This window comes from Stegodyphus dumicola, chromosome 3 (assembly GCF_044657685.1).
Source record: "Stegodyphus dumicola isolate Sdum_Otavi_A_Nest chromosome 3, ASM4465768v1".
Taxonomy (NCBI): Eukaryota; Metazoa; Arthropoda; class Arachnida; order Araneae; family Eresidae; genus Stegodyphus; species Stegodyphus dumicola.
Window position 1 is genome coordinate 3356582 of NC_140770.1, and position 17133 is coordinate 3373714.

At 33.5% G+C, this 17133-nt stretch overlaps 1 protein-coding gene across 7 annotated transcripts in view; it reads right to left on the minus strand.

Moving 5' to 3' along the window:
• LOC118180802 (inositol polyphosphate-5-phosphatase A-like) overlaps nt 1-17133 on the minus strand; it is a 126390-nt gene that overhangs the window by 20799 nt on the left and 88458 nt on the right. For 4 of the 7 annotated variants that reach the window (XR_015040099.1, XR_015040097.1, XR_015040096.1 and 1 more), the window contains 3 exons: nt 11504-11604; nt 3353-3457; nt 2886-3002 (listed from right to left, as the gene is read on the minus strand). Coding sequence is in view for 1 of the 7 variants with exons in the window: in XM_085812511.1 (XP_085668637.1) it covers nt 3353-3354 (2 nt within the window). In the remaining 6 variants the exon portion in view is untranslated. The remainder of the gene's footprint in view (nt 1-2885; nt 3003-3352; nt 3458-11503; nt 11605-17133) is intronic. The other 3 variants (XR_015040098.1, XM_085812511.1, XR_015040095.1) reach the window with 2 other exon arrangements.

Below are 17133 nucleotides of genomic sequence, written 5' to 3' on the forward strand. Positions count from 1 at the left end.
GCTGGACGAAGACGATAGTGCATGATGGAAGAAGGGTGCATTGTGGGTGTGAAGAACAATTTCAGTTACATACTTACAGAGTTATGGATAGGTGGTTACAAATACTAAGAGTAATAAGAAGTAAAATACTAGAAAGTGAAATAATACATAAAATAAATAAAAAAAAAAAAAAAAAAAGGCAAAACAGTGGAAACAATACATAAAATAAGGCAAAATACATAATTCAAGGTTTACAGTTCAAGGAGATAAATATATACAGGGAATAAGAAAAGCTGAATAAGCTAATTTAAGATAAAATTAGTTCGCTACAGGTACAGAGCATACAGGGGCTGTGCTGGTGACGAGGATGGTAGCTGCTGAGAATTACTCCAGCCTGTCTGAGATTTTCTGTGCAATGTTTATGCAATCGCATATGCGTTTCAATGCATTGCGGTTTTTTGAAGTAGCTTCGGCCCATGCATGGATATGGTTTGCTACTGGTTACCTAAGATGATATTTGGCGGTCTCTCTGCAAGCGAACAGATAGTGGTCCGGATCTCCTACCATCCCGCATAACCAATGCTCGTTTTCGCGTCGTCTGAAGCGATGCAGGTAAGTCATGAAGGGACCATGTCCTGTTAGATACTAAGTGAAGTAAGACGAGCCAGATTTTAGAAGCCGGCAGACATTTGGAAAAAATCTGTAATACTCTTCTGCCAGTAGTCTCTGTCTCCCAAAGATGTTGCCAACGTTTGAGTAATTCTCTCTCAAGCTCAGCTTTTAAGAACGAACCCGGGAGAGGCACGTCAAGTGTGCGAACGTGGGGGTCAGTTGCTGCTCTTTTGGCTATTGCATCTGCAATTTCATTACTCAGTATTCCAGTGTGGGCAGGTACCCACTGGAGTTCAGGCCTATAGCTTTATGGCCCTGATGAGTGGATTTTTACTACATGTGCCTTGGATTGCCTGGAGGCTAGAGGCTGAGTCTGAATATATACTGGAATAGTTATTTTCCAGTGCGCAGACAAGTGCAGCTTTTAATGCAATCAGTTCAGCCTGAAAAACTGAGTTGTGGTGCTTAAGCTTTCTTTCGCAGGTCTTTAAGATCTGGTTCCCAAGTAGAACACAGTATCCGCTACCGGTGCCACATTCTCCTTTGGAACCATTGGTGTAGATTGCAGTGGCGTTGGTGATCTGCAGTTAATTGAGATGTTGAATTCGGCCGGGTGGCAAGGTGGCTCAGGAATGCTTTGCTCATAGTCAGTATAAACATAAGTCCTGTCCCAACATTGTATCATATAACACTGTGATGGTTTAGTATCTAAAGTTAAAAAACAAGGACTATGACATTGAAGAAGCAGAACGCACTGGCCGTCCTACTGATGTTAATGAGGCCTGCCTGCCAGAATTTGCAGAAAAAGATCAGTATGCAACCACTCGAGAGCTTGCTAAGGAATTAGATGTTAGCGCCATGTCCATTATTCATGCTATGCATTGCATAAACTTGACATACAAGTTCAATTACTGGGTGCCGCATGAGACGAAGCAGATACAGACAGACATGTTTCAGGTCTGCACTAATCCATTTGAATATCAATGCAAGGATAAAATTCTGGACCGGATCAACACTTCTGATGAAAAGTGGATTCACTTCAACAACAAAAACAAAAAAGGGGCTTGATCTGCATGCAGTGAGCCTGTCGGCAGCACTGCAAAGTATAATTTTGACTAATAAAAAGATCATGCTTTGTATCTGGTGGGATAACTGTAGTATTATATAAAAATAGTATTTGGAAAGAGGTAAAACCCGACAGTAAGGTGTACAGCAAGATACTAGTCCATGCTGATGCTACTATCAAGGAAAAATGTCAAACTGAGTTCTGGCACAAGAAGGTAATATACTCCATCCAAATAATGAAAGTCCACATGTGTCTGCATTCACCAGCTGGACTCTGTACAGACTTGAATGCGATTTTTTGCAACACCCACTGCACACACCAGCCTTGACATTGCTTTTTTGGACTTCTACTTTTTTTATATTTGCAGCTACATCTTGCTGGTGCTATATTCCATTCTGGGCTGAAGGCTTTGAAAAGCTATCAAAATGTTAGCAGAAAATCATACATTTGGGTGGTGATTACTACCTGCACTAAAGGTACTGGTTTCGTGTTTTTTTTTTTCTAACTTTATTAAGAACGTTTTTTGGTGGAAAACTTTCGTTACAACCAGATAGTTAAATGTTTGCATTTTGCAAATAATATTTTTGTTAACAATAGCTTTATCAAAAGACAAATGCAAGATTTGTCTGGTTTTTCACTAGTATTTTTCAGATGGTCAAACTACATTTAAAAGCCACCAATTACCTCCAGTTCAAATGCTTAGCCAAATCATGAAATATCTTGATGTGTGACCAACCTTGTTGGTGTTTAAGGCATGCACTCTTGTAATTCAAATCATGAGACAAGGGGTTAAAAGATGGACAGATAAAACATTTTGGTGATTATTTCATTTTTACATATGTGGAGTGTTCGTCCAGGAAAACTATGAACTTTTGCTTTTAACTCTGTTTGGAGCCAAGACCTTGAAAACAGAAACAGAGTAAGTTCTAGCTTTAGAAATAGCATTGCGGAATGATTTATTTCCCCAACATGGCTTAATAAACTGAAAAATATTCACAATAGCCAATACAAAAATCTTTTCAATTTTAAGTAAATTTATGATTTGGAACATAAAAATAATAGAAATATTAGACATTTAAAGAAATCCATTATTTCTACTTATACAGGACAAGCAACATGGATGTTACCACTTCAATGAATATATTAATTTTCAATGCAAGCTACATATAAGTAGATATGGCAATACAAAGCATATCGCACATGTACAAGTCAAGTCATTTAATTTTACCTGAGTTAGTAAATACCTTCAATCCAGTCACCGTGTTTCTAAATGCACACATGCATCAGTTGGATCATGCTCTCCGTGACACAGCAACACACAACAAGCAGCATGGACTGAATCCCACTGTAATTCATTAATGAATATCATTAAAATTTCTTAGCTTCATAGAATAAAAACTGGTCTTCACCATCCCCCATAAGCATTCAAGCATGATATCAAAATCACGAATGAAAAAAAGAGAGAAAAGCACATTAATAATGTCAAAACTAAATGTATTAACCAGATTTTCGAATCCAATAACAACTCGCAAGGCACATGAAACATATTAACTCAACTTCCCTTAACTTGTACATTTCCAGTTACATTATATGGCAGTATCTTTCAGACTCCCCCTTGTTTTCATGCAAATCTGATTAAACATAAAAGCATAATTTTTGCAAAAGTTTCAGCAAAATCATTTAAACAAAACTTACATCTTCCATGGCTATGAAATTTGATGCATCATGAAAAATATGTATATTGACTAGATCAAAGATTGTATGACCAATACTCCAGCGTGTTCTCATGAATCCTTTACTCTAAAAACAGAAAATGAAACAAAAAAAGTAACTTAACAAATATCAAACACCTTAGTAAAAACATTAGATAATGTGCATACAGCATATTTTAGAATTAAGTGTTTAATATGTTTTAGAGTTAAGATGTGGAAAGTAGTACCAATGAATTGCTGTCTATTAATTTTTATAAAACTATCATATCCAAAACCTCCTAACAGTGTTTTCTTATCATTACGTAGGCCATGTAATATTCCAACACACTTTTTCTAACTTAATTTATAGCAGAACTCTGTCAAATTTAACAAAGGACATTACATTTAAATTTTTTAATATTGTAACCAAACCAGTAGTCTAAGAATTATATTAAATAAATGCAATTTAAACATTTCAAACTTGTATATGAGATAAATTTTTATAGAAATGGGAATAAATTTCTATACATGAGTATTTTTTAAATTTGATTTAAGGTCCAAAATTTTAATACCAATACTAGAAATGATATTGTTCATGCTTTCTACAAAAAGTGCTCAACCGATTTACTTTAATACAGCATTTATAATAAAAAGTCCAAAATCTGGATTTTTCATATTCGGAATGATCTAATATCTGGACTTCAGAACAGCCTTCAGCAATTTTTTAAGATTTTTTTTTCTTACAAAGTGTTGGAATAGAGAGTATAATACTTAAAAAAAAAAAAAAAAAAAAAAAAAAAAAGAGCTGTTCCATAACAGTGATTTTTCTCATTGACTAACTGAGATTTCTACTCATAACATTCAAACACCTGCTGGCTAAGAATAACATGTAGGCTAATAGCAATACATTGATTAACACTGTATTAACAGTGGCTATGACTACACTTTTTGCCCTTGAATGGTTGTGGGGGGATTAGCATTTTTTTTAACAATATAATTTATTTTTTAACATAAACAATAACTGAATGTCCAAGACATATTTTTTGGGAGCAGGATGTCCTCATGCTAGTTTCTGTTCACTGGCATAGCAACAGGAGAAGGAATTTGATTCTGAGGAATTTAAGTTCAGTTAACATTGCAAATTGTGCTCTTTCTTAACTTTTCAATTCAATTCAGCTTATTATTTTTTGGATCTGGTATAATTGGTGCTGCACTATTAAAATTAAAGTTAGAACTTTAGTATTACAAATTAAAAGTTTGAACTTTTTGAACTCAAAATTATGTTAGGAATATGGTACTGGAGAGTCAACAATGAATAACAGAAAAACTATTCATAATTCTAAAAATGATAATTATGACAAAGTGGTGATTGAATAGATGAGATAGCGATGCTGCACCATTGACAGTCCAATGCTAATGGCTCTAGGCAAAATATTTAATGATGATGAAGTTAAAAGCCTAATTCGTACATTCAACAGGTCGGTTAACCAAATTTAAAAATCACCATGGTATGAGGCAGTTCAAAATTTCAGGCAATAAAGCTCCAGCTGATCCATGCGTATTCACCAAATTCATTAAGGATGAAAGTTAACTCCAGAATTTATTGCTGTGATGACACTGGTAATATATGAATTTTGAAATACCCGAGCTACCTCTACAGAAAAGACCTAACCTTGTGTCAAAGATTCCAAAGCGAGACTAATCGTTCTGGCATGTGCAAATGTTACAGGAATGCACAAATTTAAACTTTACACAATTGGGAATAACACAACTTTGACATTTGAAAGAGTAAAATTTTCTCTATCATCGCTTAAATATAAAAGCATGAATGACAGAAACATTAACAAATGACTGATTTTGAAAAACATTTCATACCAGATGCTCAGCAACGTTTGAAATTAGTTGATTCATCGGATAATGCAAAATTTTAGCAATTATAGACAACTGTCCGGCTCATACTTTACTTAATGTTTTAGCTAATGTCTCCATCTTTTTCTTTCCTCCAAATTAAACATAAATCATTTGCCCAATGAGTATCAGAGTGCTTTGCACACTGATGCAGATGTAAGATAGTCTTTTTAAAACCTATGTTGAATTTTCAGAACAGTAACAAGGCCATTCAAGAATTTTTCAAGTACACTGACATAAAATCTGCTTCGTGGATCATTGGAAGGTCATAGAAAGATGTGTCTGAAGATATATTTAGAAATGCTTGGAATAATTTATTGCTAGCTGCCATATTTCATTGTGATGATGATTACAACAATCACAAAAATTATAGTTTACAGATATCACAAGCAGAAGGCAAAATTTTCCAATTAATGGAATTTGTGAAGGAATGTGGAAAAGTAATAATAAACAAAGATGATATAACAGAAATTTTTCATTGCAATAACAATGCTTCAATTAGTCGAGTAACAGATGGCGAAATCTGCCATCAAACAGTCCATTCACAGAATTCAAACCTTGGACCAAATTACCAGGGACTTTACCGTTTGGCCACTGGTAGGCCCTTTTCACTCCATCAAATCTAGCTTTACAAAGGACTGCAAGCTCACAACAACCTCAATGCATCATTGTTCAGCAGAGCTTGTGTTAATGGGTTGTAAAGAACATATGGCCACATTGCATACCTTATCAGATGGTATACAGTGTATGGCACAGTTGCTACTCCTTCGCCTACCTTTAATGGCGCAGCAGCATATGACCTTCATTTGTGAACAGAGTGGTGCATGCGATTATATGAACGGAATGACATTTCTCAGACAAATTCTGCTTCTACATGCAATATCAAGGTAAACAAATATACAGATGCCCCCACAGTAGGAAGTGTATCTTAGAATTTTACCGTATGAATCCTACAGGTTCAGCAGTAGGAGGTAAAGTATGGGGTGCCCAGTACAGGTCAGTTCGACGCCAGCATTTCAACATATGGTCAATTCGACAAAGTCGTTTCGATGCGGGGTCAGTTCGACACCATACTTTTTGTTTTTGTTTGATGCCATACTTTTCGTATTTTTATTTATTTTTAGAATAAGTTTGCACCATCATTCAAATAAATTTAGTGTCATCATCATTTGGTGTTTCACACCCCACATTATGGGAATTCATAGATGGTCTCAGGCGTGTTCAAAAATCAGTTGATCAATGTTATGAACAATTTGTACGTGGAGATGAACCGCCGCACAAGCGGAATAGGTATTTGCGAGCTGATATGAGAATTAAAGTAATCGTTAAAGATTTTGAAAATCGAGAAATAATGGAATACCTGAAAGGTGTGACGCATAACTTTGCAATGGATTAGTATAATAACAGTTCTGCGATGTAATCTTATTTATCTCTAATCTTATTTATGTGTAATCTTATTTATCTATAATTATATTTGTCTGCAATATAATATAACTACTTTGTAACCATATGTTTATTTACCATTTGTATATTTTGCCTATTTGATGCTGTTTTCTGAAATAAATAAATAAATAAATAAACCTCCCTCATGTCCCGGGGCCTTGACGTTGGCGAGGGGGCTTCTCACTAATCTGAGAGACAAACAAAAATCTAAAACACTTTCACACATATACACACATATATTTATTTCAAATATGCATGCAAACAAACAATCGCTAATTCAATAAATAAAAAGCAGTCATATTACTTATTTATATTACTTCATATTTATTCTAAAAATAAATAAAAATACTAAAAAAAATATGGCGTCAAACTGCCCCGGCGTCGAAACGACCTGCTTCGTGGGGTGCCATTTGATATGAGTTAAACTTGTGTCAAGTAAGCATACAATAAACTAACTAGCCAGAGTTACATTACAGACATGATAAGAACTGTGGTTTTCCCATATCTTCACAAGGACTTGAGAATTACCTTCCAGCAAGGTAATGCACAATCACGGTAAGCAATCAATGTCAACACTTCAGCAACACACAAAAGGTAACAATTCCGCCTTGACTGCTGGTTTCACTAGATGTTTTCCCAATTGAACATGTCTGGTATACAAATGTTGCACACACTGGAATAACAGACTACTAGCGGCTGCAAATGATAGAACTCTGGCAATGAATTTCAGTCACATGGATTGCAACATCTCAAGATACTGTATTTTCCAGCATATGAAACACAGTGTGATTTATCAGGTTAGAATTGAAGAAAAATACTTTGATCAGACAGAAGATCTATAATTTATCTTTAAGTTATGGTTTCATTCCAAGCATTTTTCTTAACTGGTATCCCAGATATCATGACACAGGCGAAGATTTTGCAACTATAATGTTCAAGGACATGTCACACACATTTTAATTTAGTATAGTGTTTAGGTTGAGTGTCATTTCCGCGTTGTTTTTTTTTCTTGCCATTTTCCTGAAGTGCAACATTTACGCTGATGTGATCTTTCTTCTGGATATTACGCTACGTAATTTGCTGATTGCGCTGCTACAGCCTGCATCTGTGGTGCCACGACTTAAGATATGGCCAATGACAGACTGCCACTGCAACCTCGATGAGCCAAACCACTAGATTTCCTGAAGCAATGTACAGGAATTCTTAGTTTTGTTACAGTCATTTAGTCTAGGCATATTTTCATCTGTTTTAGCATATGAAATTGTTACAAAGCTGAAACAGCTGATTTGCCTTTCAGATACAACAATTTTACCAGAAATTCATTATCGAGCAATTCAACTGACATTGACTCATCAAAATTAGAAAATATAAGAAGACTAAACTTCAGCAGATGAACAGCTTATTTCATAATTAATCTCTTTGGCATTTCAGTTACCCTACAGTATATATTCCCCCTCATATTCATTGCATATATTATGGTCAAAGTAAAAAATCCAGTGATTATTAATAATAATCTAGTTGTTGGGTTAATGTGATAAATAACACAAAATAATCACATTTACTCATAAATATTTATAATCATCAATGGGGTTTGGTCAGTGCAAATAATTAAGCATACTAAACAGAAATTTCAAACTCTAATGAAATACATACTTTAGCATTTTTCTTAGCAGTGAAATGTAATCAATGAAAAAAAAAAAAAAAAAAAAAAGAAATGTTTTATAACAATGATTACTGTTATTTGTAAGATACATTCATTATTTACTACATCAAATAAATTATATTATGAACACTTTACAGCAACAAAAAATGCAAATAAATTGCATTATAAACACACTGCTATTACATTTTAAAGAAAGTATTAACGACTGTGAAATATGAAGTTACGGAGGGTTTCTGAATTTTTCCACTGTAGCGATTTGGGTTACCATTACTTGTGCAATTACAATATTGAAATCTCTGACTACTTAAATTTCTTATGAGCACATTTTCTTACTTATTTTAATATTTGTAACTTTATTGACTAAAATAAAAGCTTCCTAGCAGACAGTAGAATAATTCTTTGGTTAGAAGTTGGTTTAAAATGCCACGTTTTGAGCTTAAATTATTTTCATTTTGTTTAAAAATTGTAACAGCTATGAATTCTCCTTATCAGCCTTTCCCATGCCAACCCTCTGGTATTTTTATCCAAATAGTTTCTCCTAAATTAGCAGCTGCAGGTTTTAACTTAAAAAGTGCTAACATGTTTTCTTCTTGATTATTTGGTGACAGTTTAGCACAGCGCTAAGTTTCTTGAATATTTTCTGAGACTTCATCAATTCTTTCTCTTTTCCACTTCAGAATTATGTTGCTCCTTTTCTATTACCCAACACTCTTATTTCTGTTTTTCATTACATCTGCAACAGTTATTACCTCCAAGTCTTCATTCAAATCATCCTTTTCAACTTCCATATTCATTGCACCAGTATCTTTATCCTCGACTGAGATTACTTTCTGAGGATGGATATCAGTCTTAGACTCTTAATAATGCCAGGTATTCTTCATCTTCAATTCCTATTAACTGGCAAGTAGGTTCTTAAACATACTTTAGCTTTACAGCTAAATATAGCTTCATACGTGCTGTGATCTCTTTCTAAGCAATGTGCTCCATTTCTCACAAATTGAATAAACTTTATCCCTTCTGACCACTTTGTATGTTTGTTTCCAACCCAGCAAGTAACACCTCTTCAATATCTTGTTTCAGTATTTTTATTAGCAAATTCTTTGCCATTGTCAGTCTTAGCTCTCCATATCGTGAACACATCCAGCAGATGATAGGTAACTTAATTTGCTTTTAATGCCCTTTACTGAACAAATTCCATTAAATGGTCTTGTTAAACCATTATAAACTTAATGTCTCCATTTGCTTCTGACTGTAAGTCAGTAAGATCGACCAACTTGACACCTTGGATTCAATTTAATGCTTTTAACAAAATAAACAAACAGAAAAACTTTGTCTTGGAACAAATTGTTTCTTTTGACAAGATTCACAAAGATTTAAATATATCAATTTTGATCACAATATGCTTATATTTTGTCTTGAGCATTTTTATCATTCTATTGCACCCTCCATGGCCTCCAGAAAAGCATAAAGTATAATTAGGTCTTTTTTATTTTTAGCTGCAGCAATATTTTTTTTTAACACAACCAATTCTTAACAATATCATACCTTGATAGTCAATGATCATCTTCTGGTTATTTGCCAGAAGTCTTCTCTTCATTTTCCTTCTCTCTCTTGCCCCCCCCCCCAAAAGCTAACTGACAATTTTTTCTTTTTTTCGATTTTAGCATATCAAAACCATCATCAAAATGTGCCCTCTGAAATCTAAATCATCATCCACTGTGCTTACAAAGAGAGTAAAATTTGTGAAAATTTGAAAACATTTATGTGTATGCTAGCAACTGACGAAAGTAATACCAAATTGAGACACAGCAGAACACAGAACATTTCTGAATGTTGAATGTAAAGTACATGTGAGTGTTCTGAAAAATGTGAGTGCCTCCATCTAGAGGGGGAAAACAGTAGATTTTATTCAGTTGTGGCCAACAGGCAAAAACAAACCTGTTCATCACAGCTATTGTACATTTGCAATTTTGTTAGGTGTTGATGCAGGAAAATCACACTCATGCATAATGGCAAATCTCAAAACGAACCCACTGAAAATTGTTACACTTCCCTTCATTGATGGAAATTATTAATAACAAACGATTCATGTGATAAACTCTCATAAATTATTAATTTGAACTGGTTTATTATTATTAATAACCGAGTTTTAAAAATACCTGACCATAAAATATATAATATATGGTTAAATGGGAGGTTTTATATCTTGATTTACTACGTTAACTACAAAAAAGTGAATATTTATTTAACCGCTTCATGTGCTTTAACAAGTCTGACAACTCATGATTGAGATTTTGTCCCAAACATAAACATCATGAGACAGGCTCGAGAACAGAAAGCAGAGCCAAACATAAACATCCCGATTCAGGCTTGTGAAAAGAAAGCTGGGCTAGTAAGCATTAACATCGTAATTTCATGGTCGTAACCCAACATTAGTTCCTATCAGTACACCACATGAGTTAGTCACGATTCTTTATTATATAAATTATATATTAAAAATATAATATATTTATAATATCTGCAAAAGGCAGAAGGATTAAAGTTTACTTCTACTAAAGTTTACTTTCTTGAAATATTATTTATTTATGAAATATAATTTTGAAACTGTTATTTATTACAAAATATATTTATAATATCTATGGAGCATTAAAGTTTACTTCCATGCCAGCAGTATCGAGCAAAACTGACTATAATACAGGCATTTATGCTTCGGCTCGTGTTGTGATTGTTCTCAAGCATCAGACTGGCTTGTTTATCACACATTGACTCATAACACTTGAGCCCAAGTTTCATTGAGGTAAATGGCATGAGAAGGGATAAATGTAACATAAATCTTGAAAATATTATCAGCATCGCTTTCAATCATTAAATATGATAATTAAAAAATTAAAGCAATGCAGAAAAATGAGAAAGATAAATTTTTAAGCAGGTGTCCTTTAGATGTATCATAGCACTTTCTACATTACACTGCCCATATTATATATATATATATATATATATATATATATATATATATATATATATCAAGTGATTATTTCAAAATTTTGAATAAAAAACAAATACTTTGCATGTGACTATTAAACAATCAGTGTTTTCCCCATGAAAAAAGCAGAAAAGCAGAAAGTAACGAATTAATGTTACCTCAGGAAATATCTCTGTGGAAATTTTGATTTTTCTTTTGTTCTAAAATGCTCAATACTTCCAATATAAACTTCTTTCCCTGCCAAAAGTAAGTATTTGGCCTAGACAAGTAAAAATATCATGATTTAAATTATATCATTTGAAATGTACTATGAATACAAATAGTGCACATAAATGTGATTAATTACAATAAAAATACACATGTAACAAATCATAAAAGCAGAGCACTTTTTTAAGATCTTTTTATTTTATGCATAAAGTTATATACAACATAACATTTTCAGTAATACCAGTATTCCAGATTAGTAATTCTTAAATTGTTCTGGCCCCAGCCATTTGAGTAAAATTGTTAACTCATGTCCTGCACTGCATAAGAGACAAAATATAACTTGTAGTCTTAGATCAAAACTGAGTACAAAGTCTGAGATCTGGACTACAGTATCCGGAATAATCTAAACTCCAGACCTCAAAGCCACCAACAAAATTCTTTTAGGAATTTTTTTTATGTTTTGTGTTGATTTGATTGTTTTCCCCATAATTAAACATGTGGAGAAACCCGATTCTTAATTTCACTTCGACACTAAATAAAGTACCTTGTTATTGAAGAAACAATCATTTTAGCATAAATTTGTGTAATCAATAATTTGGCTCCGTATCTGCTTGGCATACATCTCAAGCAGAAACATTCTACGTAAAAACATTGTTGATTTTAAAACTTTTATATCTCTGATGCCAACCTGGCAAATTATTATTTATTATATTTCACCTTCATAACCGTATGTTTATCAAGACATGACAGCATGAGTAATGACTCATGCAGCGATGCCTAAACAATATTTTTATATTAGTAACTGAAAAACAAGGAGTATGGAAACCTTTTATGTTGATATTTATGCTTGGCGGTGATTACAGATGCGCTAAATATTGACAAGGAAAAATTTAACAAAAATGTCTTTCCATATGCTAAAAATAGATTTTGTTGATGCTCATAGGCCAAAAGATTACATGTAGTGCTAATTGTTTAACACATAAACTCAGAGCCGGCACCAGAGATTGTATGGCCGCACCTGGAGGCAAAATATATGGAAGACAAGATTGTTGGAATTTAGAGAAGCACCGAGCAACAAAATTAAGGGATAAAAGGATATTTAGAATTTAAAGAAAGCTCTGGGATCCAAAATTTAGGAGTGGCAAAAATTTAGAACTTGGGGGGGGGTGCATGGTAGGAGACTTTAGGACCCATGGAAACTGCATCAGGCGGTAAGATATCTAGTACTGGCCCTTGATAAGCCTTAAGTATCTGCGGGAATTATTTATTCAGGACTCCGATAAGCCTTAAGCATCTGTAAGAAATAGACATAAGTATAATAAATAACGAATAATTCTGGCTTAATTGCCTCAGTGCGCTATAGAGGCAAGACAAAATTTAGCAGAAGAACTTGTTTTTCATCATCAATCTCATAATACATAGCCAATAGTGTATAGCGGACACTATTAAACTAGGCTAAAATTATACTTTTCTAATTCCAAGGAATTTCAATTAATGTAGCAGGTTGTGCTGTTTCTTAACCTTCTAATTTGATCCAGCTTATTATTTTTTTTGCAGGCTGTTGTCATTACAGCAATTTTATAAAAAATTAAAATTTCAACTTTCAATTATGTCGAAAAGAGTTTGATTCTGGAGTTGCAAAAGAATCTAAAAAGTGAAAACCTACTTCGATGTCCAATAAACAAAAAATAAAACTGCTGCAAAAAATGTATAAAGGATAATCCTGTCTCAAAATTATGCAAGGAGTATGGCATTTGAAAGTCAACTGTATATGACATAAGAAAACAGAATAAGGAACTTTTTGAATTTTTTGTGGATTCCAACACCCCACTCGCATAACAGAAAAATTATTCGTTATGCTAAAAGTGAAGATCATGGCAAAGTGATGACTGAATGGGTCAGACGGTGTCACAGCGAGGCATGCCATTGACAGATCAAATGCTAATGGCTCAAACTAAATTATTTGACTAAGAAATGAACTTACAAACTAAATGAACATATTCGACAGGTTGGTTAACCGAATTTAAAAATCATCATGGTATAAGGCAATTAAGAAGTTCAGGTGAAACAATTATGATGAACTATTTGCAGATGAATTCATTGAACTCATTAATAGTTAAAAGCTATCTCCAGAACAAATTTGCAACACTGATGAAACTGGTCTTTTCGAGCAATATGCACCGCAAAATACCTTGGACACCTTTACAGAAAAGACTCCAAATCGTGTCGAAGATTCCAAAGCGAGATTAAAAATTTTTGCATGCGCAGATGCTGCAGGAATGCACAAGTGTAAACTTTTCGTAATTGGAAAAAATACAGGACATCATGAATTTAAAGGAGTAAAGTGTTTCCCGTCATATATCGTGCAAATAAAAGAACATGGATGACACAAGTGTTAATGAATGGTTGGTTTGAAAATCATTTCATACCCAAGGCTTGGAAAAATTCGGTTGGTTTACAGAGGCCTGACGTAAAAATTGTTCTGATTGTAGACAACTCTTTGGCTCATACGTCACTTAAAATTTTAGCAAAAGACAAAGTAACCGTATTATTCTTTCCTCCACATTGTACGTCCATCATTCAGCCTATGGATATTATCAGAATAGAGTGCATGCTGAAAATGCAAATATAAATTAGAATTTTTAAAATCCTTGTTACACTTCTTGAATAGTGGCAAGACTATTCAAGAATTTCTGAAATATTTTAGCGTAAAATCTGCTTTCTGGAGCATCACACGATCTTGGGAGGATGTCTCTTCAGATACTTTAAAAACTGCTTGGCATAATTTATGGCCAACATTTCATGTTAAGGATGATGAAGATGATAGCCGCAAATGTGAAGGCTTTCAGATATCTCAAACCAAAGTTTAAATTTTCCAAGTAATGGATTTTTTAATGAAATGTGAAGAAGTGGTAATAAACAAAGATGATATAACAGAAGTTTTTCATTGCAATAACAATGCTCCAATCATCAATCAATTAACGGACAGTGAAATTTGTATTATGGTTCTAAATCCAGAAAATATCACTACCAATAGTGAAGAAAGTGACACAGAAGTTATTGAAAATGAAAAAATTTTGATTGACTAGTTAATCAGTGGTGGTGTGGTGTATTTAATTATGGCAAAGCCCACTAGGGCTATCTGCCTAAGGGGAGGGATGCCTTTGTGAAGAACTTTCTAAGGGAAACTGGCTCGTATACACGTTACACATGGGGAAAACCCCGAAAACACCCATGCAGCCAGCCCGTTCGCGGGATTTGAACTTCAGACTGAACTACCAGTGTTCAGCGACTTTACCGCTTGGCCGCTGGTGGGCGACAATTTAGTCGGAATTCTTGACATAGCAACTACAGTACTTGAACAGCGAAACTTTGTAACTGAACAAGAAATTATGTCCGTCTATAGAACTGAAGAGAAAGTATAAGCACAAATAACGAAGCAACTGAAACAATTTACAATGAAAGAAATGTTTAATAAAGTAAACAAATAAATACAGTACAAAATCCAAAATCTGGATGTCCATTATCCGGAACGATCTAAAATTCGGACATCAATAACCACCAAAACCGTTTTACTCGTACGCTTTACACATTCATATTTTATTTTCCCCTCTGCGCATAATAAAACATCTGGAGAGTCCCAATTCTTAATTTCACTTCAACACCACATAAAATACCTTGTTATTGAAGAAATAATCATTTTATTATAAATTTGTATGACCAGTAATTTGGTTCCGTTTCTGCCTATCTGCTTGGCACACATCTCAAACGGAAACATTCCACATAGATCCATCATTGATCTGATGTCAACTTAGCATATCATTATTTATTATACTTTCCTTTCATCACCGCATGTTTATCAAAACATGACAACTTGAGTAATGACTCATGTAGCGATGATTAAACAATTTTTTTATGTTAGTAATTGAATAATAAAGGAGTATGGTAACCTTTCATGTTGACATTACGCTTGGAAATGATTACAGATTTAAGTTAAATGTGCTAAAATTGTTGACGAGGGAAAATTTACCAACAATTTCTTTCCATACGCTAAACATAGATTTTGTTAATGATACTCATAGATCCAAAGATTACATTTAGGGCTATTTGAATTAAGAATAACCGATTTGTTATTCATATAAACCCAGAACCAGCGCCCATATGGTTGCATGGAGTTGCAGAATTTAGGACCCACAGAGACTGCATCAGGCAGTAAGATATCTAGTGCTGGCCCTCAATAAGGCTTAAGTAAATGTGGAAATTTATTTATTCAGAACTTAAACTTATAAGCCTTACGCATGTGCAAGAAATGGGCAAAAGTATAATAAATAACTAAACTAATACAATTCAGGCTTAATTGTCTCAGTGCGCATTTAGAAACAACATAAAATTTAACGGAACAACTTGTCGTTAATCGCCAAGCCCATGATGCATAGCCAAATATGTATAGTGAAGGATAGCTAAATTTGATGATGATAGCTGCTAATTTTAAAGGTTATCGGATATCGAAAAACAAAGGTGAAATTTTCCAATTAATGGATTTTGTAAAGAAATGTGAATATGCAATAATAAATGAAGATAATATAAAAGAAGGTTTTCATTGTGATGACAATGCTTCTCAATCATCAATCAATTAATGAATGGCGAAATCTGTAGCATGGTTCTAGATGCAGAAAATACCACTACTGGTAGTGAAGAAAGTGACAGAGAAGTTACTGAAAACGAGAAAATTTCGATTGACAAGTTAGTCGGAATTCTTGAAACAGCAGTTACAGGACTTCAACAATGTAATTAAACAAGAGATTATGTCTGTCTACAGAATTAAAGAGAAAGTATAAGCACGAAAAACGAAGCAACTTAAACAACTTACATTGAAAGAAATTTTTAACAAGGTAAACAAATAAATATTAAGTTTTTTTTTGTTTTTTGTAAATTTTGATACCCTTTAGATCATAAATACTTTATTATTTCAAAAATCACAATTTCATAGATTTAATTTTATAATTTCTACATGCCATCTTACTAGATTTAAACTGATGATCTAATATCCAGAAAAACCTCAAATCTGGAATTCCGACGAGTCCGGATCTCAGACTTCGTACTGTATTCAGTTTATGGTTATTTTTGCATACTAAAAACATTGATTTTTTTTTATTTAATATACTTAATAAATAAATGAGTACTTAATAGTACTCAAAGATGAATCAAACCTTAAAAAATAACACAGAACTTATAAAATAATCAAAGCACTATACTCAATATTGACATATTGTAATATTCTATTGATCTATATTATAATGGGTGTGTTCCGGAATACTGCTGCATTATAAATATACAATGCTGAAGGCAATGCTTTTGATGAACAATACAGTGAAGATTTATGGTTTTTCAGACAATGTTTTTCCCCTTTGGCACACTGGATAATTATAAAATTTAATTCTCTGTTTTCATAAATTGCAAAATCAAAGCTAAGAAGCACCAGTGCCTTAATTCATGGCTATATGCACCAATGGTATAGGTAGGAGTATGGCGAGTTATTTTAAAGACAGGCACTATTCCGCAGAGTTGATTTTTGTGTGAA